This window comes from Erpetoichthys calabaricus, chromosome 11 (assembly GCF_900747795.2).
Source record: "Erpetoichthys calabaricus chromosome 11, fErpCal1.3, whole genome shotgun sequence".
NCBI classification, from domain to species: domain Eukaryota; kingdom Metazoa; phylum Chordata; class Cladistia; order Polypteriformes; family Polypteridae; genus Erpetoichthys; species Erpetoichthys calabaricus.
In genome coordinates, this window is record NC_041404.2 from 541,391 (window position 1) to 567,277 (window position 25,887).

A 25,887-nucleotide genomic window follows, 5' to 3' on the forward strand; every position below is an offset into this window, starting at 1 on the left:
TTGGGGGTTTGGTCTTTTTTTTTTTGATAGTCTCTCTTTTGAATTTGGTTTAAATATTGAATCTTTTATCTGGTTAAATTAATTTGTACTTTTGGGGGTTTTGCAATACTTTAAAGTTTAAGATAATATGTAGCATTTAGTTCATATTGTTTGATATATGCATGATGTAAATAAGTTTTGCAAATAAGTTAGCACCAATATGGCTTCTGGTCCAGATGGAATTTCAAGGCATGTAACATCCAATTAGTTGACATCTTTGACGATATCTTTACTATTTCACTGAAAGAATATTTGGTCTCTGCATGCTTCAGAAAGGCAAAAAAATCTCTTTGCATAAGAAAACAAAAGTTTACTATATGAATGAGTTCAAGACAAGAGGCACTCAGTCCAGCTGTGAAGTGCTTTGAAGAACGCGTAATGGGACACACTAACTGTAATAATTCAGACAGTCTGGCCCACTTCCACTTTCCTTATGGTCACAACCAAAAGATGCCATATCATTTCCCATTTATATCATCCTGGCACATGTGGATAATAGAAAATTGCTATGATATACTTCCTGACATGTATGAGGAAAGCTCGAATTTCTCCGGATGTTCTCAATAACTTCTACAGGTGAACAGTGGATTCTGTCCTCTCTCTCTGTTACCACCCTGGTGTGATACATGCTCGGCTCATAGTCATCAAGCACTGCAGAGGGTGGTGAAGAAGGCACACAATATTATTAGTACCCAGTTGCCTGCTTTTCAGGATATATACATTATGACACTCACTGCGTAGAAAGGCAACCATCATTATTAAAGTCCTCAGCCATTTTGCAAAGTCACTTTTCTCACACTATCTCTCTAACGTATGATTCAGGAACTTTCACACTTGTACCAGTAGATCCAGAAACAATTTCTATCCGCTGATAGTAAGTGTACTGAACAGCCAGTCATTATAACATGTGCTCATGAGTTAATGGACTCTGTAAACATTTCTGTAATTTTCAAAACACATTAATTTGGCTTTCACAATAAATACTTGCAATGTGTGATTGTCTCCCATATGTCATAAAAGTTTGTGTCTGCTTATACCTGTGGTCAAAAGACAATATGGAATAAATCTCACCTTAGGCAGTGAAGCTCTTGAACCTGAGCTCTGTGTGGTCATTGTAAGTACAGTAGTGATCCCCAGACCAACTCGTGCTGGAGCAGCATCCATGTTGATCCAAAAGGACACCCAGGATAGGATGACAATGAGTAAACTTGGGATATACATCTGGATAAGATAGTAGCCCATCTGTCTCTCCAGATGGAAGCGAGCCTCAATGCATGTAAATTTGCCTGGGAAAGACACAAAGGGCACAGTGTAAGGAACAGATTGTTGTGCATTCTCCATATTGCATTTTATGTTTACAGACAGTATCATCAATGCCTTTTCAAATTTTATATATTAGTTCAGAAAGAAAAACACTGTTATGCAGATTCAGTTGCTGCACTGAAATACATAAAAGTCTTAAAAATTATATAGAAGATGGTATTTTTGTTATTTATGCAGCTAATATGGATATCACTGAATTGTAAACATACAATCTATATTTAAAGATGGGAGGCTACTACTTGTCATCTACTTGTAAGGCTTCATTATTGTATGTCACTAAGCTCTGCTGGCACAGTACATTTTTATCTAGGAGGTATTTTAATTGACAGGTCACTGGACTTAGCTACCAGTTTGTGTGATAGAGCGTAAGTAAAATTAATTTTGCACTGTTTTACATGAAAAGTAATGTCAGATGTCTTAAGCTGAGGCTAATGTTCGTCTTTTACTTATTTTTTGGTTTAATAAGATATTTTTTACTAGGTTTTTAAAAATATACTGCTGTGAAAACTGGACGCAAAATATCTGAACTTAACATTTTTCAGATAAAACTCTCTTCAGGTAGGAAGTGGTGGTTGTGTTTTTTGTATATATCACCATAATTCATATCTCTAATTAGATATTTACCTAACTTGCTTTCATTTAGAGGTGAGCAATATTTGAGAAATGTCAATTTACCTTTTGCATTTGTTTTCTTGTTTGTCTTAAAATTATATGATCTTTTTTTCTTTGTTTTGCTTATGGTTTTGTATTTTACAGTGTTCTGTATTAACAATATTGATATGATATCATTTGATTTTCTAAACCAATTAAGCTGCAGAAACATCTCAAGGATGATCAGGGGAAACAGGATGCATCTGAGCTCAATTTCGAGCTTCACAGCAAAGGCTGTGAATACTTATGTACATGTGATTTCTCAGTTTTTTTATTTTTAATAAATTTGCAAAAACCTCAAGTAAACTTTTTTCACGTTGTCATTATGGGGTGTTGTGTGTAGAATTCTGAGGAAAAAAATTAATTTAATCCATTTTGGAATAAGGCTGTAAAAAGTGATGCGCTGTGAATACTTTCCGGATGCACTGTATATATATATATATATATATATATATATATATATATATATATATATATATATATATATATATATATATATATATATATATATATATACAGTACTGTGCAAAAGTTTTAGGCAGGTGTGGAAAAATGCTGTATACAAACAATGCTTTCAGAAATATAAATAATGATTGTTTATTGTTATCAATTTACAAAACGCAAAGTGAACGATCAAAAGAAAAATCTAAATCAAATCAATATTTGGTGTTACTACCTTTTGCCTTCAAACCAGCATCAATTCTTATAGGTACACTTGCACAAAGTCAGGGATTTTGCAGGATTATAGTCAGGTGTATGATCAACCAATTATACCAAACAGGTTATAATGATCATCAATGTCACACGTAGGTTGAAACACAGTCATTAACTGAAACAGAAACAGCTGTGTAGGAGGCTTAAAACTGGGTGAGGAACAGCCAAACTCTGCTACCAAGGTGAGGTTGTGGAAGACAGATTCATGTCATGGCAAGACTGAGCACAGACACAAGGTAGTTATACTGCATCAGCAAGGTCTCTCCCAGACCAAGATTTCAAAGCAGACTGGGGTTTCAAGATGTGCTGTTCAAGCTCTTTTGAAGAAGCACAAAGAAACGGGCAACGTTGAGGATCGTAGATGCAGTGGTTGGCCAAGGAAACTTAGTGCAGCTGGTGAAATACACATCAAGCTTATTACCCTTCGAAATCGGAAGATGTCCAGCAGTGCCATCAGTTCAGAACTGGCAGAAACCAGTGGGACCCAGGTACACCCATCTACTGTCTGGAGAAGTCTAGCCATAAGTGGTCTTCATGGAAGAGTTGCAGCCAAAAAGCCACACCTCTGACGTAGAAACAAGGCCAAGAGAGTTAAGTATGCATGAAAACATAGGAACTGGGGTGCGTAAAAATGGCAGCAGGTGCTCTGGACTGATGAGTCAAAACTTGAAATATTTGGCTGTAGCAGAAGGCAGTTTGTTCGTCGAAGGGCTGGAGAGCGGTACAATAATGAGTGTCTGCAGGCAACAGTGAAGCATGGTGGAGGTTCCTTGAATGTTTGGGGCTGAATTTCTGCAAATGGAGTTGGAGATTTGGTCAGGATTAATGGTGTTCTCAATGCTGAGAAATACAGGCAGATACTTATCCATCATGCAATACCATCAGGGAGGCGTATGATTGGCCCCAAATTTATTCTGCAGGACAACGACCCCAAACATACAGCCAAAGTCATTAAGAACTATCTTCAGCGTAAAGAAGAACAAGAAGTCCTGGAAGTGATGGTATGGCCCCTACAGAGCCCTGATCTCAACATCATCGAGTGTGTCTGGGATTACATGAAGAGACAGAAGGATGTGAGGAAGCCTACATCCACAGAAGATCTGTGGTTAGTTCTCCAAGATGTTTGGAACAACCTACCAGCCGAGTTCCTTCAAAAACTGTGCAAGTGTACCTAGAAGAATTGATGCTGTTTTGAAGGCAAAGGGTGGTCACATCAAATATTGATTTGATTTAAATTTCTATTTTGTTCATTCACTGTATTTTGTTGATTGATGAAAATAAATGATTAACACTTCCATTTTTGAAAGCATTCTTTGTTTACAGCATTTTTTCACACCTGCCTAAAACTTTTGCACAGTACTGTATATATATGTGTGTGTGTGTGTGTGTGAGTGAGGAATTGATAATGAGAAACAATTTAAACTACTGATACAACGTAGTGGGACTGCATGGGCTAATTATAAAGTTTTGACTGAAAACTGGAGTCTGATGCATTTCTTTTGGCTATGTGACAACAGTTTATTCCATTTTCTAAATATGATGTGAGCCAGAAATAATACTTTTATCTTCAAGTAGAGATGCTATCTATATATGGGACAGCATTCCAATGTAGAGTATATTCATTCAGCAACTCGTGATGGAAACTCACACGGAAACAATTTACACTCTCCTAAACTTAATGTAAAGGGCACTTTTTGAGACTTTGGAAGAAAGCTGAATACCTAGGGAAAAACAACACAGATATGGAGAGAGTGTGTAAGCATCTATAAACTGTGATTGCTAAGTTAACCAAGAATTATGGAAAAATAAGACAGCAGTGCTAGGCAGTAATCACAATGCCTCCACATAAAATATATGCATGAAAATTAGTAAAAACAAAGGATGCCCAACAATGTTTTAACGCTTTCTATATTTCACTCAAAATTAACAGGATATGTCCGCAACTCTGTCACTTTAAATGTTCTGCTTGTTATTGCCATGCTGCAGGGAAATCTATTTCCTAGGCATTCTGCATTTGAATCTAAAATGGTGTTGTGCAGTGATGTGAATTTTAAACAACAAGCTAATATTGGATTTCTTGTAAAGGAGAAGAAAATAAGTGACAAATATTAACAGGCAATTGAAAAAGTATATGGAGACAATGCTGTTGAAAAAAGCACTGTTAGAATTGTGGATTACGAGAAAAGCAAGGCAGAGCTTATTCATACACTTCACTCTGGCTACTAACAACAGAAATAACACTCGCCTGGCTTCAACATGTTAATAAATTCATCCAAGATAAAGGAATATAACCAGACATTATCTAAGACTGGACATCAATGTCAGTGGAACTGGATAGCACATCTTCTTCTGGGCAGTAGAGTTTTAACATTACCCATTCAGAAGATAACATTTTGACCATTGGTTTTAGGGATATACAGTGTGTGTTATCAAACTGTTAACTAAGATCTGTACATTTAAACTCTTAGAAAACTGCAGATGGCTTTAAGGAGTATTCAACTTAAAAAATGTTGCTGCATGACAACTCTTGACAACACACAAGTGCGAAAACACAAGAAGCAATCACAAAAGTCAGTTGTTTTGATTCTTCCCTATTTACCCTAAAACTCAAATCTTGCTACCTTAGATTTCTACCTCAAAGATTTGGGTAAATATTTGTAGTGACAACGGGGCAACTGAAAAAATGAAGACGTGCTTGCCAGTGCAAAATTCAGACTGATCCATGAAAGAGTTACATGTTCTTGATTGTTGCTAGTACAAGGCTGCTGAAATTGACTGAGATTATGTTGAAAAAAAAGTAGTGCAGCAAATATTTATAAAATCCTAGGAATATGTTCAAGTGTATATATATCATAAATAACAAGCAAAATTATCAATGCTCATTCTTTATTTTTCTACATAAAAAATAAACAAAAACATAACACTTTTTTTTTATAGTTTTGTCTGAATTATTGGTTGAAACCAAAAATTATAACCTCATTTTCTATTTACATTTATAAATTCAAACAGAACTTAGCAGTCACATAGTGTTTTAGCTAATTTTATTTTTACACTAAAGGAAAACTTTACAGCATTTCATTAAACTGTATGATCTGCATGGAACACAGAGAAGGACATGAACATGTAACAGATCTGAGCAGAATCAAAATGTATGTTCACATAATAGTTTCACGAGGAAGTGTGTTATTCACCATTTCAAAGCAAAAACAACATAATGCATGTTGTGCAGACTCATTGGACATATCAAAGCTTTAAGTAAAGGCTATTATCATATTTCGAGATGGATTAAGTAAGTCTTTCTTTGCTATACATATCTTTCTGATAGCTATTTTAAGGACCACTAAAATATACAACATGGTTGATTACTTATTGTTTGATGACAGTTGCATGTTAACGTCAGCATTAAACACATACATTTACAGCAATGTTTTGTGATATTGGTGTTAATTAATAAACACCCTTACATACCTGCAAACAAACCTTCCAGAAATATATACCAGCAATGGTAACATCTGAAAAAACTAAACAATTATATCAAAACATAATGCTTAAAAGCCATGCATGAAGAAAGGAACAAAATAATAAACAAATAATGAGATAAACAATAAAAATATGTTCAGATAGCAACAGACCCCAGAAGTGACTCCAAATAGGTTAATTAATATATAGTATAAAAGAGAAAGAAAAAAGCAGGCTAGATACCCTCTTAAATACTCAAACTTTCTAGAATTTATTTATGTAGCTCTACACAGCATGAGTAGATTTTTTTTTTATTTTCACTTTTTATTATCCAATAGTATTAAATGAAAAGACTCTTTGTTTACTGTTGTCATCTCAGGTCTTGTGGGATACAGAAGCTAAAATGAAAATAATAATAATGGTCATTCAGACCTGACAATTCCAAAAATTAGCAGATTGTCATTAACATGTATGGAAGCCAATCAGTAACTTGAGCTACTATTCAGTATCAGAATGTATTTGTGTTTTCATTTAGTACCTGAAGGTTTTCTCCAGCTAGCTTAGATTTCTACTGACATTCTGAAGACTAGCTGTTATATGATGCTAAATCTTTTCTCTTTATGCCTTGCTGGTAATCAGTCCATCTACTGTGACTGGGATAGGCTGTGGTATATCAAAATAACAAACAGGATGAGAGGATGTGGGTACTGAAAACAATGAATTAAATATTATAAGTGATAATTTATTTAATGATATTCAATCTAAGTAAAACCTCTAATTTAGAAATAGTAATTTGTAAAGGTAAGGAGGTGTACATAGCATTACTATATGTTTAACATTAGGTCACAAAAAAATAAGGAAAATGCACATTACATAAATTAAAAATATGTCATATATTATTAATGTTGATGATGCAGAATCAAAATACATAATGATAGATAGGCAGACTTGCAAACAGACCTTGATGTTCTAAAACAGAAGCCAATAATCTTCCTTTAGGTGTCTACCAGTCATTTTGATTTTTTGATACAATATGCTGTGCCATTTTTACAATTGTTTTAGGGGGTACTGACCTGTATTGTAGTGTTTTGTGCAGTAGCGCAAGTCTTTCTCTTCTTTAAGAATAAACTGAGGTAACGTTAGTCCATCAGCCACCTGCACAGCTCCCTTTTCATCCCACTCGAAGATGAGGTCATTCATGGTGTAACCAACTAAAGCAGAAGGATGATGAGAAACAAAAAACATTATTAACTGTAATGATTATAAGTAGTTACCTGACAATACCAAGGACTGTATTTTGTATTAATCATGCTGCAGAGAGCTATATGATTTATTACTTCTATATGATTTGTTCTTCATTTATGTAGAAAAAGAATTAAGCTTGTGCACAGAATAAGGGACTAACTTGCATTCTTTTATGAGAAAATGCTGACCCCTTGATTCTAACAGAACACCCTGTGATATTATAAATCAGTTGTGACTGTTTCTGAATTCTTGCTTAAAATTATTTGAGCATATTTCTTAAAACTGTGAGTGCCCTGATAACCTCTTTATCTGAAAGAAGCAATGTACTCATTCCAATTCAGGGAGTCGCAAGCTATTATAATTTATGTATAACCTCAAAATGAACTGCTATATTTTTTTTATTAATACACAAACTAGGTATATAGAGGGAGGCCCAATGTTAGGCTACAGGCTATCTGATTTGACCAGTCAGTGGCACTGAGCTAAGAGGGGTTGCAGTCTCTCTGACACACCAAGAATAAAGAAATTGCTTTTTACTTTAAATTGGTGTATGTCTCCCGTTGTTTCTGACTTTCAGCGTTCACAATGACAAGTCAGAACTGTTGTTTTTCTGCTGATAAACACAGCGCACATTATGCATGTGTAAATTAACAGGCATTATTTTCCTCAAGATATGTACCATTCATGTACAGTTTTTACATTTAATTACACTTTTACTTACAATTACTTAAAACTCATAAGTGTGTTGCACAGTTTCTAGAATAGCACTGTCAGTCTATAGAACTTACTTTAATTGTCACAGGGTGTCATATATAAATTGTAACCTTACAAGCCCTTATCTGCTAAGCCACACTGCTTGCCTAACATATTTTTCTTTGTGTAATGCCTTTCTACAGTAAATAACATCCCAAGGTGCTCAATAAATAGTGCTTTCTTCTATTTTTACACTTCTTGGGACCTAACAGGTTTAGCAATTTGCTCAAGATCAAACAGTGAATGTAGCATTAATAACACCATCAAAAAAATAAGTTGGACTACAAAATATTTTTGACTAAACAAAGAAAAGGTAGCAATACTACTTTGATCTAATTGATGCCAATGGGCATATAGTATTGACCAAGCAGATGCCACTGTAAAAAGAAGAATATTTTTATTTGCTGCCTATAAATTATTTCACTAAAAACAGTATACACAAGTAAGAACGTATGCCTGAAGGATCACAGATAACTCAGATGTGTTTTGCTTCACCTCAGCTTCAGAATAGTAAGTCTTAGAAATAGGTTTTTTTTTGCACTGACAATGTCTTAGCAATCCAAGGGCAGCTACTGTGAAACAAGTGAACACAGCCATCTCTAAATCTGTCAAGAGCATTTGCTTTCAGAAATGATGCGTTGAAGAGTTTCCACTCCAACCCCTCTAACTTTCAAAACAATTGACAGATTTATTTCAAAAGAGAATTTCTTGTTATTGTGACATAAATGACCACAAAATTAAGCCTCTGTGTTAGTTCCTTTTACATTTAAAACAAAGAGAAGTCCCTGAACCGTCAACTGTGCCTCAAATTTATCCTTGTGATTTTCTTTCTCCTAAAATGCAAATTTGACATCTGTCAAATATTGTAAATGGTGCCATCCTTTTAATGGTCTGCACATTCTACACACTACGTCCCTGTAGGCCATTCATCTCTTCTTGATATTGTAAGGATTTATATCACCATAACATGTGTATTAACACACTGTCTCTGTAAACAACCTATCTCTTTATTCATTTAGCCCACAGGTTTATAGTATTTGCCTCTATGGTGGACTCACATGCTACATCTTCATTCTTATGACATATTGAGCTGCTGGGTTACTGTGTTACCTGCAATTAGCAATTCCCATTTATTTTTTTAATTAAATTTGTAGTATCCTTGATTTTATAAAGTAATTTTTGCATTATGCTGGGTATAAATAGCTCTGCATAAAAGATTACCTCAGCATTATGGTCTGTGAATCATACCCACATATAAATACAAAACATTGCATAAAAAAGCTTTATTTAAGAAAACGTTAAACTTAAAAATACAAAACAAATATTGCAGTTGCTTTAAATATAAGATACATATTATGTGAAATGTTTAATTTATCTATCTTTACAAAGTGAATGGCTAATTGCCCTTCCCCAGCACTGATGATGGGTAATTAAAACCAGTTGTGGCGATGCAATCCTCGTGAATTTCAGCAAATACCAAAAATAAATTTCAGCAAAAAGTCATTCTTAAAAATTATGGCAGTACAGCATAAAATCCCAGGTGAATTGTGCAGCTGTTTGAAGCCGATCTGCAAGTTGCTTTTACATTGTTCTATTTTAGGATGTTATGCACACCCTTCTCATTATTTTGAAATAAATAACTCCCTTATTGGTGTATTACTGTATAAAGAGAACACTTACAGCTCTCCAACTGCATAATACATGTCTGCACATCCATAGGAAAGTTCTTCAGGTCCATTGGGCAAGCCAGTACCAGTGTTATTCTGGTCAAAAAAGAAAAATAAAATTAACCACGCTTCCTTAGCTTTAATCATTCACTTATCCATCAATCTATAGACCTGAAGCCTGCATCTGCAATAGTCGGTGCCAGGTAGGAACCAGTTCTGGACTTGAATCCAGATCAAAATTAGAGACACCAATCAAATTAAGAACTTGTCTTCAGACTGTGGAAAACTGAAAACCCTGGTCTAAACACTGCTGAATTCTGGGAGAACCTGCAAATGACCCAGCTGAGCTGGGGATAGAAGCAGTGTCAAATCCAGTCAGGTGACATCACTACCCCAACTTCTTCTGCAGTTCATTAGTCATATTATGAACATATATTTATTTGAAACAGCTATTCATAATGTTAACAATTAAATTACAGCTTCATATGAAAAAAAATGTCCCTTGATGAATATATAATTAATTATAAAGACTTGAAATGTCAAGCCATGAATTCAGTGGAGTCTTCTGGGACAATTTAAAAAAACTGAATGACATACTTCGATGGAAAGACCTTTGTGTGGGGAAGAAAAGGTTTTATGAACACATTTATAGAATTATATACTGCCAGTCAAAAGTTTGATACACCCAGAATTTTTCATTTTTTTGACAGAAAATCTTTTTTTTTATCAAGATAACATTAAACTGATTTAAAAATATAGCCAAGACATAAATAGTGTTTCTAATGGCTATTGTTACTTATTATTCAAGCATGACTACAAAGTTCCATTTCGACCAGGCATTACTCCAGTGTCCTAATAGTAAACTCTGTTAGTTTATCCTTAGTTAGTCGTGTATAAATGCTATTTGGCTATTAGAGAAACCTTTGTTTTTGCATTAGCACCACTGAAATCTGTTATTCTGATCATCTGGGTAACACGGTACTGGCATTCCTAATGTTCAGTTCTGGGTCGGAAAATGGGCAAAATGAAACAGCTTGAATATTAAAAGTTTATTTTATTTTGTAGAATGAAGTTTTAAAAAGTAGGCTGAGCAAGCTGTTTCATTTTGGCCATTTTTGAATCCAGAACTGAACTCTCATCGAAGATGTCTTTTTATTGCATAGCTGCTGATATTTGCATAGTAATTTTCAGATATCAGAAACAACACATTAAAGCAGTATACCTTTTCTTTTTCCTTTCTCTAGCGCCATCATACAGCACAGCATTTTTTTTATTTATTTATATTTTTTTATTCAGTATTGGATCTCTTGCTTCTATGTATTCATTGCTTTTTCAATCCTATTGCATTTGGCCTGAAACCAGGTTTCTTACCTTTCATCCCTGCATTCATCACAAATGAGTTTACAAGAACAAATATTAAACATGTGTTTTTCACATAGTAACTTTAAATTTAGAAAACTTCAAAACAGTAAAGTTTACATGGCTCAGATCATTTCACTGCATGGTTTCAATGTTTACAATAATAACCCATGACTGCTGCAGTGCGAAGGACTTCTAAATGGTTAATTTAACATGTTAATTAAGTAATTACTCAATAAAGCATTAGACGTAAATAAAATCTTTAAACACTGCAGCTCTCAAGTGACTTCTCCAGGATCTAGGTACATTAGTGACTGACTTACACATGCAGATTTAAGTGTTGCTTTCATTAAGTGTTGCAGCACAAGGCCACATCTTTCCCATTTACAAGGTCAAAAACATGACAGCAATAATAGAGGCTGAGAGATCAGTGCAGTACTACATTTTATAAAGCTTTTTATGCCCCATAACAGAATCCATCAATAGAGTATAAGAAAGCTATTTCTACACATGTAAAAAGAAAAGGTAATATTTCAAAGTGCTGAAATGTGAACATTAAGTACCACAAAGTTGCTATTGTTTGTCTCTCTTTTTTGACTAAAATGTAAAATCATATTATTCCTTATGCTTTACATTGGTAAGTTGGCAGTTTCTTCCAAACACACATTTTGATGAACAAGGACAGATAATGACAGTGATTTTCAAGTAAGTATAAAATTTCACAGTTGTCAGATCTGAACGTGTAGTCATGCAGTTCACAGGCAGCACAGAATGAATTTGAAGTGAAACAAACATGTCCTTTAGTAGCTGGTTTGCACTTGCCGACAGCTGTAGAATAACTACAGATAAAAAATCTAATGTCAGCTTGGCTCTAACTACATAACTACATAATGCTTTCCGTCTTTTTTGAATTTACGTCTTATATTAATACTGCTTGGTGCATTTGAATTCTTAAAATGCATTAATTGCACAATAATGGAAAATGCATAAATTATAAAAGTGGTCAATGGAATTCAGTGTTGTGGGGGGATTAAGTCTATCAAAGCAGCAATGGGTATAAGGAAAGAAACACTCCTGGATGGGGTGTCAGCGCATCAGAGAGCACATTCACACTCAAAAACACAGCCAGTTTGCAGTCACAAATTAATCTAATCCTCATATCTTTGAGATATCGGAAAAAATCATATTGTCTGCAGACACAAGTAGAATATTCGAATTCAGGATGGTGAATCCATGAGGCAGCAGCAATAACCACAATGTCTCTGTGCCACCCTAATGAAGAATACATTCGCATAAATTTTTAAAAAATCACATTAATATAGAAATAGAATGTAATTATTTGATTTTAATACATACACATTATATCATTAAAAGACTACTGTATAGTAAAAGACACATATTGAGATCACCCAGATGAATAAGCCACACCAGAACTGCAATTCTGGGTGAATTTACAGGTCAACTAGTGTTTACATGTATATAGGGTCATCAACTTGCAACATATCGTCACCAACCGTGAGTTGTCAGTATAACTAGGTTACCTCAAAAGCTACACAATATATAAAACATAACATTCTCAGTCTCATTTAATTTAATTCAGGGCTCTGGAGGCCCAAAGCCAATCCCAACAGCACTTGGCACAAGTCAGGAGCCAATATGGAATCAGCAATTTTATTTTTAATGCTTTGATATAAGCAGTACCCTACTGCTATCTGGTTCACTGGCACACCTCCATAATAATAAAACAAGTCTGCCTTTGACCTGTCTACCTCTTGCCTGCTGTTTTACTTATGTTCTCATTTTCAATCTGTAACTTTCTTTTTTATTTAGTGCACTTCTCTTCCCTCTGGTCTAAACCACTCTCTCTTTTTGGTGCCAGTGCACAAGCATTTATTTCTCACCCCGTCACTCAAATTCCCCACGCGAGGTGCTTTATGCCCTTACAGAAAATGCTTTCCCCTGTACTTCACCCTAGCCCATTCAACAGATGTCACAATACTTTACATTACAGAATAGTAAATGTTTTATTATCATAGTTAAATGCTGGCACCATCAAAATACATAATGAACTATATACAGTAGGCAGTGCAACAGTCCTATATAATGTAAATTTCACAAATTGCATGGTGTATGTAATGCCTAGTGCTCTTGCTGTCATAGAGCACCCAGGGACCTGGCTTCAACTTCCAATCTACCTACTCCAATTCCAGTGTCTGAACTTTCTCTTCATTTATTAGTGGGCTTTCTGATGGTTTCTCTCATTTCCCAAAAATAAGCTCACCCAACGAAAAACTAGTCACTGCCCATGTATGAGGTGAAACATGCTACTGACACCCGTATGAATGCTATTCTACTAATAGCTGCATTGTGTACTACATGGTTAATGGAGTGACGAGGTGTAGTGGTATGCCATATGTTTAGTTCTCTCTATGAAAAAGGGCTTGCATGACAGATGTAAATAATTGGCAAAATGGGGTTATTGTGATTGGCAAAAGAGCATAGTCTACAGGGCACTGCCGACTATGCAGGTGTGTCAAAGCATGCTATCCAATAAGTCTTCTAGCAGTGGCATACATTGTAGTCAACTGCTAATTGTCAACAGATCTGTGGTCGAAAGACGGTGCTCACAAATGGACTGTGGCCACGTGTTATGCACTATGACAGCAAACCGCAAGAACTGGTGCAGGCAATCAATGCAGGCTCACATCAAGCCATTTACAAACAAACACTTAAATGGGAACTGCAAGCCATGAATATCTGGAGCAGTGTACCATGAAGGAGACCCTTGGTAACAGCTATTCATAAAGCTACATGGTTACAGTGAGTGCAGAGCCACAAATACTGGACTGTTGACCCTTGGGAACATGTTATCTGGTCTAGCGAGTTGGTTTTCTGCTGTACTCGAATGCTGTGAGGCGATGACTACATTGTAATCCACATGAAGCTTTTCCTTAGGACTGTGTGCAAAGTCCTGTCACTTTGTAATGTTCTTAGGGTGTTTCAGCTACAAGGAAATGTGCTCTTTAGTTGAGGTGACAATGCACTTGAACCAGAACGGCTACATTGGGCTTCTGGACAACCCTGAGTTACCTCACCTTCAGAATAAACATAACATGTATTCCCCAGTCCTTGAAAATGACACTTGGCACAAACAACATCCTGAAGCATTCTTGAACCTGGACCGGCCCGCAAAAATCCCCATATTTAAATTCCATAGAAAATCTTTGTGACTATTTGGAGCAATAAGTGAAACTCTGGAAGTGTCAGCTGACCAATCTGGCTGAACTGTGGGATATACTGCTGGAAGAGTAGATGAAAATTGATGTCACGTACATCTGCAAACTGATGGTGTCCATGACAGACAGAATTGCAGCTGTTCTTCTGTGGAGGGGTTACATGCTACTAGATAAGGTTTTGCCAGGGATAACTCATTTTTTGTCCTATGAGCTTATGACTGTTAAACTGCTTACTAGCACTGTTTAAGTAAGATTGAGTGTTATTGGGTGCATTTAAATCTATGTCCTGGGGTGGCCTCATGCTTAATGTCATTTGAAAAGGTAAATTTAGAAAAAGAATGGATGGATTTCTATTTGACAATATACTTTGCTATAAAGTGCACTTCATTATATATAGCATACACAAAGTGTAAAATTTATTCTGTACACCTGTCCTTCCCATTTAATTGTCTGTTTAAGCAATGGCTGCATCATACAGTATGTGTGGACATTCATATACTGCATAAAATGAGCATGTGAGCACTCACCAACATAATGAGTGAGTTAAATATGGACCTGTGTGCCATGACAGCTTCATATTTGCTAGTATACGTGTATTAGGAAAAGTCATGTTGTTGTAGTTCCATGCAAAAACAGGTTTAGTACGAATGGACCAACATCCAATAAAGTTAGAAGAAACAAAAAAAAGCTGGGGAGTAGGAGACAGACAACTTATGCAGAGTGACAGATGGGCCACGGCCAGGTGTAACAGAATGAATAAACTGCCATAGATGACATACTGCTAACACTGACACAATCATGTCCCACCAGCTCCAAGTCCTGCTGCTACTAAAATGAGACCCAACCAGAACAAAACTGCTCAAATCAATGTATTCTAAATGGCTGCTTTATACTCTTAGCTTGAATGCATATTTACATTAATCTATTAGAGTAGGCTGTTTTTCTAACTCAGTTATCCAGCTGACGGTTGCTGCCCATTCTGGCATCATTGGGCACAAAGGATATAACGACCCTTAACAGGATGTCCATAGCAGGACACACTAATGCACATGCTCTCAAGCACACATTCTAGACCAATTTTAGCCACTAATTCTCCTGACATATACTGTATATGTTTGGAGTTTAGGGGAAAACAGAATACTGGTTCTAGCTATAGCTACGCTGTACCATCCTTATTTACTGTACACATTAAGTCACGTTTAAGTTTATTGTCTTATGTACAGAATTAAAGGAAATTCTGATGACCCTCCCACAAGGCTACTATCTTTTATTGCAATTAAGAAAAGTAACAAACAAAAGCTGAAAAGCACACGGAAATAACTTTTAATTACTGAGGCAAAACTGTAAAATATACTTAAGCCTAAGTCCACTAAACTGGATACAGAGCCCAGAATGGAAGCATTTAACTTTTGTTTAAATGACGGAATTGTGACTAGTATTTACCGGACACTTCCACTCACCTGATGCTGTATAATACATTTCCGTTTTTTGAAATTCGCAGCAGTTTGTTGTCAGTTGTGACTTCATGGAAGTTGGCTCCTTTCTCATTGGCAAAAAATAAATCTGGTTTCCAAATGGAGTCTAACATGGATGGGTCCAGATCAAGGGAGTCATCAGGGTACTCACTGTAGGCCAGACGAGGGTCATTCCACTGCTGCCGTAGAAAGATGTTCACTCTGTAATCCTATATTGGATAGCAAATACAACACTATTTGTATTCACCAACTTTTAAAACATTTACATGCAATGCCAAAGGAAAAACTGTTTAATATTTCTGTTATTACACTTATACATCATTGAAAAGCAAACATACTTTTTTAGACACTGTGATATGTTTAATCACAGTGAATATACTGCACATGTATGTCAATTAAAAATAAACCTATAAAGCTGCAATTTCCCTTCTACAACTAGGCAGCATAACAGAACATATGCACTTTTGTTAATGACCTTTGCACATTTTTTGGCAGCCAACACCATACGTTTCACCAATCTGTTCTCATTTTCATACTTTACAGCATGTTTTGGAGTTTTAATTATTTATAACATGCTCTTGAAATACATTTCAGAATTACTAAATACTTAGATTAATTATCTTTCCATTGCATTTAAATTTTGATTGCTCCTGTTGAATTTCTTTTCCCTCTGAAGTGTTTATTCCCAAAAGAGTGAGTTATTTTTAGTGTAACAGAATGGAAATAAATCCCAATACACAAAAATGTTAAATTGTTTTTTTGTCACACTCTTTTATCTTATTCAAGGCACATTAGCTGCTTGGGTTCTAACTGTAAGCATCCCATGATCCTGAACTGGATTAAGCAGGTTTGAGAAAGTTATGTTAAGTATCTTGTGTTATGATGAAAAAAAAACGTTGAGTCTATGTTCAACAAAATAGAAGTTATTTAAAAAAATGAGACCTAAATGAAACATTAGACAAATGATTTGATTTATGGTGTAAAAATTACAAACTAGTAATGTTATCATAATGGGTAAATAGATTAATAAAAGTTAATGTAACAACCCTGGTGCGTGAGAGATGGAAAAAGCTTTTGCACTACCAACAATAATGGTAGCTGGTCTTATAAAGGCCTGTTTGGGCCTTTGAGGTGAAACCTGCTATCTTTTTCTCTGGCTGCTCTGCCACACCGTTCCAATGTTCTGCGGCTCCACGCACCTTGCCTGAACATACTGCTGTCAGCTGTGCCTCGCACCACTCATCTGCCATCAGCTCCATGAACCGATCTAAAGCCAGGATTCTACCTGAGGCTCACCAGTGGCCACGCACCCAGGCTGATGGACATTAGCAGCAGTGTTCTGTCTGAGACCTTCCCAATACCCCCTATACAGAGATGCCTTCCACCTCCCCAGGAATGCCCCTTAAGTGGCATAATATAGGTTAGTAATAATGAAAATGAAAAGGAAAATAAAATCTTGTGTAACAAGCTTTAATAGGTAGCATCTGAAACACATCAATTCTTTTGGTTGATATTATATATTAATACTACCCATGTGCGCCCAACTACGTTGCGCGTGTTAAAGTTGTCTGTGAAGGGCTCCCTGTTTAAACACGGCTGCCAGTCGTGAACTGGGCCCTTTGTCGCACAGCATTATGATTTTTTATAAGGGAAACAAAATTACAAAAGAAAACCCTTGGACATTGATTCGATAGGAACAGCCTACTCGGAATCACTGTCCGAATAGTAATTATGTGGTAGTGTAGGAGCATTTCTGCTTCTCTCCGTTCACAGTCCATCTCGTTTTCACGATGTTGTCGTTTCCTCTCACGATCTCTTCTCAACCTTTCTCCAATCTCGCAGGTTGCTTTGTGGCAATCCAAAGAGTAAGGCAATATACACGGAGCAATGGTTACAAAAGGGGGACACATAGGTATCCAGGCTCTTTAAAGCATAAATAGGGATCACTTCACTGACATGTAAGCAAGCCACGGTACAACTGTGAGACGCGCAGCACTCGCCGGCTACAACGTAACAATAATAATTTCCGGAACGTGCTGTTATGTTGTCATTCATTTTACCCACTGTCTTTCTTTCATTCATATGTTACGTAGGCACGTACCTTTTATCTTCGGCAATCTCATTCTCTAACCAGGCCTTAGGAGCTAACCAGCGTAACACTGTCCACCACCCCTTTCGTTATTCCGGCACATTGTTGACATCCGTAACTAACAACAACGTACTAAACTGGATGGTGGTCTACGCATGCGTGGAATTCGCGGACAAACAAAGATCAAGATCCAAATGAAGATCTATATATATAATTCACTAAGCCAGAAGACAAGTAGCCAACCATGGAAAGCATGCCGGAAGGGGCGTGGATTCACTAAGCCGCCGACAAGTAAGACACCCATGGCGCACGCAGGAAGGAGCCACGCCCACCAACTCTAAGACCATTGGATGCGACGACAACTCGCAGAGCCACGCCCACCAACTCGGACGCGACGACACAGAAAAAACGGCGTCATTTATATTCGTCTGTCGTAGAGGCCACATGCACCTCCGAGCCACGTTGACTGTTCATAGAGGCATGTTTCTCGCGGTGGTGAATCGCCATATGCAGCGTGTAAAACGGTTTGCGAGGGGTATCCCATGGGATCCTTAAAACAATCCTTTACAACTGAGGTTAAAAGACAATGAAGTAAGCAGTCTTTAAAAACCAATACGCCCTGTGCCTCTGTTTCATTAGCGTCTCACCTGCTTCATCCAATGGTCTTAAAGTTGGTGGCCGGGGCTCCGTGAGTTGCTCTTGCGAGCGGGCACATGACCAGGGGGTGTGTAAGCTTAGAGAACGAGGGTGGAGGGGGGAGGACCAGGTAAGAAGAGGCATGTTTGTCGCGAAACTGAATCGCTGAATGACCGTGCGACGACGGTCGGTTGGCAAAAACTGGCCGACAAATTAAACGCATGTGCATTGTACTTACTGAAAGCAGCATTACGGATTTTGCAAATGTTCATTTTTTTCCCTCCTTTTAGACAACTGTGTCTTTCCGTAAGTGTTTAGCAATAAATATATTATTTTTGCGGCGTTTGCCTGCAGGACCACGTGCAGCGAGCGAGAGAGAGAGCGCGCTGGACACATAGGAATAAAAATACTTCGTTACATTGATATACCGGTGTTCTCAGTATTCAAAGCGCTATCCACACAGGCAATCTTCCAGAGTCTCCTTACTGCAAACCAGCAACACTACTACAGCCCCACAAGGCAGTTAAAAAATACACCGGGCTTGAATTTGTTTTCACTTCTGTGCATAGCATAGCATAGCATAGCATAGCATGTTACTTTTCTTGGTGGCTTATTACATTACGGATGTTTCACATGTACATTGTTTCCCCTGTACTTAAAAGACATTAAAAAAGTGTTTCTCAACTACGCCATGGTCTTAATGTTGGTGGGCGGGTCTCCGTGAGTTGCTCTTGCAAGCGGGCACATGACCAGGGGGTGTGTAAGCTTAGAGAACGAAGGTGGATGGGGGAGGACCAGGTAAGAAGAGGCATGTTTGTCTCGGAACTGAATCGCTGAATGACCGTGCGACGGCGGTCGGCTGGCAAAAACTGGCCGACAAATTAAACGCGTGTGCATTGTACTTACTGAAAGCACCGTTACGGATTTTGCAGATGTTCATTTTTTTCTCTCCTTTTAGACAACTGTATCTTTCCGGAAGTGTTCAGCTATCAATATATTATTTTTGCGGCGTTTGCCTACAGGACCACGTGCAATGAGAGAGCGAGAGCGTGTGACACACACACACACACACACACACACACACACATACATACATACATACTGTACATACATACATACATACATACAGACGCGCCCGCGCGAGACAGCGCGCTGGACACATAGGAATAATAATACTTCGTTACATTGATATAGCGGTGTTCTCAGTATTCAAAGCACTATCCACACAGGAAGGAACCAGGAAGCGAACACACAATCTTCCAGAGTCTCCTTACCGCAAAACAGCAAGACTACTACAGCCCCACAAGGCAGTTAAAAAATACACAGGGCTCGAATTTGTTTTAACTTTTGTAGATAGCATTGTTGCAATTTTACTTTTCTTGGTGGCTTATTACATTACGGATGTTTCACATGTTCATTGTTTCCCCTGTGCTTAAAAGACATTAAAAAAGTGTTTCTCAACTGTGACTACAAGTACTGACAACTGTGTCGTTCAGGAAGTGGTCACCCATCAATACATAATTATGTGGCGTATGCTACGCCGTGGGTTGGCTAGTTATATATAAAGATATTTCTTTAATGAAACGTTGGACTGTTTCTGTAGTGTTCGAGTACATCAAGCTATACAATCCATCCATCCATCCATCCATTGTCTCCCGCTTATCCGAGGTCGGGTCGCGGGGGCAGCAGCTTGAGCAGAGATGCCCAGACTTCCCTCTCCCCGGCCACTTCTTCTAGCTCTTCCGGGAGAATCCCAAGGCGTTCCCAGGCCAGTCGAGAGACATAGTCCCTCCAGCGTGTCCTGGGTCTTCCCCGGGGCCTCCTCCCGGTTAGACGTGCCCGGAACACCTCACCAGGGAGGCGTCCAGGAGGCATCCTGATCAGATGCCCGAGCCACCTCATCTGACTCCTCTCGATGCGGAGGAGCAGCGGCTCTACTCTGAGCCCCTCCCGGATGACTGAGCTTCTCACCCTATCTTTAAGGGAAAGCCCAGACACCCTGCGGAGGAAACTCATTTCAGCCGCTTGTATTCGCGATCTCGTTCTTTCGGTCACTACCCATAGCTCATGACCATAGGTGAGGGTAGGAACATAGATCGACTGGTAAATTGAGAGCTTCGCCTTGCGGCTCAGCTCCTTTTTCACCACGACAGACCGATGCAACGCCCGCATTACTGCGGATGCCGCACCGATCCGCCTGTCGATCTCACGCTCCATTCTTCCCTCACTCGTGAACAAGACCCCGAGATACTTGAACTCCTCCACTTGGGGCAGGATCTCGCTACCAACCCTGAGAGGGCACACCACCCTTTTCCGGCTGAGGACCATGGTCTCGGATTTGGAGGTGCTGATTCTCATCCCAGCCGCTTCACACTCGGCTGCGAACCGATCCAGAGACAATCCATTTCATCATTACATCTGAATTAACTTTTGTATGAATTCCATATCAGAAGTGCTCATTCTTTCATTCCTTTATCCATCCATCCATTATCCAACCCACTATATTCTAACTACAGGGTCACGGGGGTCTGCTGGAGCCAAGCCCAGCCAACACAGGGTGCAAGGCAAGAAACAAATCCCAGGCAGGGCGCCAGACCACCGCAGTTCATTCCTTTATATTTTTCTAAATCTAAATGTCTTTAAAATATAGTGACAGCATAAGTATTTTTACTTCTTTTACCTAATGTACCTTATTTCCTCTAAAGGGAGGACATTTTTTCATTGGCCATATGAAAGTAAATTGAAAACAGACAAAGTATTCTTTTGGGCATATAAACCAATAAGACGTTGGCAAGGTGCTCCTGAAATCTGAACAGAAATGTCTTTTGCTGCATTTAATCTTCGTTGGTCCAAGGACATTACACAACAAACAGTCACTATTTACACAGGGAATCAGATCTCTTTTAGACAAATTTAACTTGTTTACGTCTGATTTTATATCTTAAACTATTACAGTACCACTGCTTAAGTTGCATTCCATACTGTGAAAACTGCATCCATCGATCTATTACTGTACCTGTACTCACAAGGTTGCAGGGGCCAGAGCCTATCTTTGAACAATAATACCTTAGTTAACAAAGTACACGAGTTTTATGATTTTAGCTTTAACAAATGTGGTTAATGGAGGTAAATATAACTTAGAAGCAGTATGAATAAGTATTGTAATGACACAGGTGTAATTGGGGACAGTGATGTGTTTGAGCAGATGTTGCAAGACTCATGCTGTCCGCCCCCTCCTTTCATGGCCACCCTATTATGACTCTGCCAATGACCAAATTCTGCATGGGCCAAAACATTCTCTTTCATGATCAGCTGCAAACACCATTTATTCTAGTAGGTGGTGTTTATTTTCTCCAGCTTCCACCATCTTTATAATGTATAGTTTCTAAAGAGATTCCTTTACATTTTTGTGACATACTGGGTAAATTATATATGCTACTTTATAAAAAAAGGGAACTAGAATACAAATAAAATGATTAAGCACTTATGTGTAAGATGTTTATGTTATACACTACATACAGTATCAATGACAGACAATTACTATCCTGTGTAAAGAAATTGCACAATGACAGCACTCTATCAGACTGGTACTCAGATGTAAGCACGCGTCATAGCGCATTTAATGCAGATATCACTACAAAGGAGCTTCATTCTCTGCGGTGGGTTGGCACCCTGCCCGGGATTGGTTCCTGCCTTGTGCCCTGTGTTGGCTGGGATTGGCTCCAGCAGACCCCCGTGACCCTGTGTTTGGATTCAGCGGGTTGGATAATGGATGGATGGATGGATATTGATTAACACTTGTACCTCATATTTGGAAGTGAATACCTGGATAGAAACCTACACAAACACAGTGGGAGCGTGTAAACACCACAAAGGTTATAACAGAGCCCCAGATTCAAATCCAGTCTCCTAAAGCTGAATAAAAGCAATAAGGCTTTACTTTCAAACTGCCATGATTTTGTAGGAGCAAAATAAACATTTCTATTCATCCATTTTCATATTAACACAGTTTCAAATCCAGTTTGCAAGGATTCACAGCTTACAGTACATTCACCCTGCAGTACCCAGTCCTGGATAGGTCTGTAGTTCATCATATGATACATATAAACACCATGGCCAAAACAATTCAGATGCAGACAACAGCCAGACAAAATGCATTTGGCTTGCATGAGAAAATTTGAAGTGCCAGAGAGAATCTACAAAAAACATAAGGCAACTGTGTACTCCCCTAGTTGATAATAGTAACAGAAGTCAAGCTTGAGTTCTAAGTGCTGTGAATCTATAGCACTACCTACTGTTCCCTCTTACTACCCTAAAAATATGTTTACATATTTTTTGTACTTAAAAATAAAATATTACATCCAGTATGCGGACAGCATACTGGAACAATGGTTAGGAATATTTTTTCATGGATCTGCTAGACTGTTTGAATGATACTGTTTGGTCCTGCGTATGTCTCCATGTTTTTTTTTCTATGGGTACCGAGGTTGTCCTTCCAAATTCCAAACACAATCTTAAATTGTGTTGGAATGACTGAATTAGTATATACAGGAGTGGGCTAAATCACCTTAGAAAATGGCTGAACTGATTGATAAAGTTTACAGTATGTATAGATTAATGATACAACTGAAAATAAACAGATCTTTGCATACTGTGAAGCAAGAAGATCAGCTGTTGCAGAGTGAATAGAATGTTTATAGAAATGTCTGGATTTTTTTTGTCACACAGCATTAATATATCTTCCACAAATAATAACATTATTTAGAAGAAGACAGTATCTGCCATTTGTTTCCGAAGACAAGAAGAACACGTCAGTGTGGGTCATGAAGATGACATGTCGCAAACAGAGGGTAAACGTTTTTTTTGTAAAACTAGGAAAAATCTTTGGAAAATAATATGGTAAAGAAGCATATACAAGCATATGTATGGAGCTTCAAAGAAGATAGGCATTTTAGAGGAAAAAACAAACACATGACACATAAAATGGGGGAGAAGTTCATTGGTGACAATTTTGTTGAGTTTTATAGAAAATTTAGTTTACCTGCTGTGTGAAATGCATCATCTCAGTTATCCACACAGACAGTGTGTTAGTCCATCTCTGCGAATTGCCTTTTTTCCATCGTTTCCTAAATGATGTTGTGTGACTTATCAAGTATACTATATTGTATGACAGATACTGGGATTTGTAAAGGATTCTAGACATCTCTGTTAACAATGCATGACACATTTAATTTTTGCTGTGCCAATTTAAGTTTATTTTTGAACATACTATGTATTTATGTATGCATATTTTAACACACATTCCAAGACCTGAAATTGTTTTACGAATTATATTCTTTTCAGTCTATTTATAAGCTATATAAAATTCATTTTTAAAATCAGCAGTATAAAATAGGGAGATGACAGGAGCCTTCCTGAGCTTTTTCTCTAAACATTTTGGATTCACGCAATCTCTTACTGACTGTCATGTCTACTGTATTTGTAGAGAGTGGCAGACTTAGTGAGGCCACGGTCTATAAGTAGCAAAACAAATGTAGAAGACCATAAAAACTTTAAGTATCAGGATGCACACCCTAAATTCCCTAGTTCTTTCCTTTTCTTCTCTACAAAGAAGTAATTTACAAATATGACACTGTGACGCAGTAGTGTAATAAAAAAAATACAGTCAAAAAATACGTCCAAGTAGGTCAAAATTTCAAGCATCTCATTTACCAAATTCAACACAATTAGTGAGGTTGGCATAAAAATGGTGTTATATCCTAATCCAAACTGGATCACATTTGAAACATTTTCTTTCTTCTTTTTGAGGGCAGACAGACCAGCTACAGTGACAAATAACCTCTAATGCACGGTTTCTAACTTCTAGATTTATGTTTAGTCCCACTTCTCCCTAGAGCCACCAACAGACTAGTGAACTAATTAAATGGTTATTTTCTGTTCTCCTGGGTGTTGTACCTTTAAAACAAGGTAAACAATTAGGATTCCAATAAGCCAGGGGGATTACGTGCTCCATACTGTGCCATAAGCCTGTTACATCTGCACTTGCAGAAACATTGTGCTCAACAGCTCTTCTCTACAACCTCATAAACGCAAGGGATTTATTGATTTCCTTTTCTTTGCTTGGTTCTGAAGTTCAAGACAGCTGTACTAACGGTGATCAATTTCCACTAGCTGTACAAGGGAAAGGGGCTGGAAAATGATGCATCTGTTCTACTTGATAGCAATTTGCAGGCTTGAGCAGTTTTAAGGTAGCACAGCAGCATTAAGGCTGACGATAAGAGATACTTTCTTAATTTGCTTAAAAAGTGCATTTTTAAATATGTGTTTACATGCAGGTACAATTCTTGACTGCAGTCTTTTATTTTGCATACATTACTTAATGTTGTGTTGCCTGTACAAAGACATGTACAATTCAGAAATGCTTACCTAAAATGACCTGTTGTGACCATCCAGCTTAGATTTTCTTTTCCATTAATACAAACATTTAGATGAGAGAATTTAACCAATTCCTCTGTGAATAGGACCATATCAGAAGCTGTAAATCTTTTCCTTATGAAGTGAAAATTCCTCATTTTATATGACTCACCTTACCAGCTAACAGAAAATGACAGGAGGAAGAAAAACGTAACATAATCACACACATGCAAACTAAAATAAAGAGCAAAATTTTGTACACTATATTTTGTGACAGACTGACCTGTCATCACTGCCTGCTGATCCAGGCTTTCTATCTCTCTGTACAGAGCAATCATGAAAAAGCACTGCTGAAAATAGTACTTTTATATAATTTATAACAAATCTGAAAAAAGCCTTTACTGACAAATTTATTGGTACTCTTACAGGTCATTGAAAAAATGCTATATGCCTCCTGAAAAGTGATTAAATAAAAAATGATTGTCTCATGTATACCTGCAAGCCTTTGACATGTCATCAAGCACTGCAAAGCAAGATAAAACCTTTGCTTATTCTACAACGATATTCTAAAGTGGCTTCAACACATTTGTTGGTAACCCCCTAGAAAGATCATAAATAATTGAATTACAATGATTTTTCAAACTAGCTGTTTTCTTTAATTAGTATCACACATGTACTAATTAGTATCACACATGATTCCTCTGCAATCAGTCATTCAGCCTATTGAAAACAGAGAAATGTAATCACTCTGCTGAGTTGTTTGAGGAGATCAGAAAGAGAATTACAATCAAACACGTAAAAGGAAAAGGCTATAAGACCATTTTCAA

The 25,887-nt window shown here is 37.5% G+C and overlaps 1 protein-coding gene across 1 annotated transcript in view; it reads right to left on the minus strand.

Moving 5' to 3' along the window:
* Window positions 1–25,887, minus strand: part of glra1 (glycine receptor, alpha 1) — a 167,245-nt gene that overhangs the window by 51,536 nt on the left and 89,822 nt on the right. The window contains exons 4-7 of the mRNA XM_028812518.2: window positions 15,907–16,130; window positions 9,865–9,947; window positions 7,260–7,397; window positions 1,111–1,325 (exon numbers count right to left, since the gene is read on the minus strand). Of these exons, the coding sequence (XP_028668351.1) occupies window positions 1,111–1,325; window positions 7,260–7,397; window positions 9,865–9,947; window positions 15,907–16,130 (660 nt within the window). The remainder of the gene's footprint in view (window positions 1–1,110; window positions 1,326–7,259; window positions 7,398–9,864; window positions 9,948–15,906; window positions 16,131–25,887) is intronic.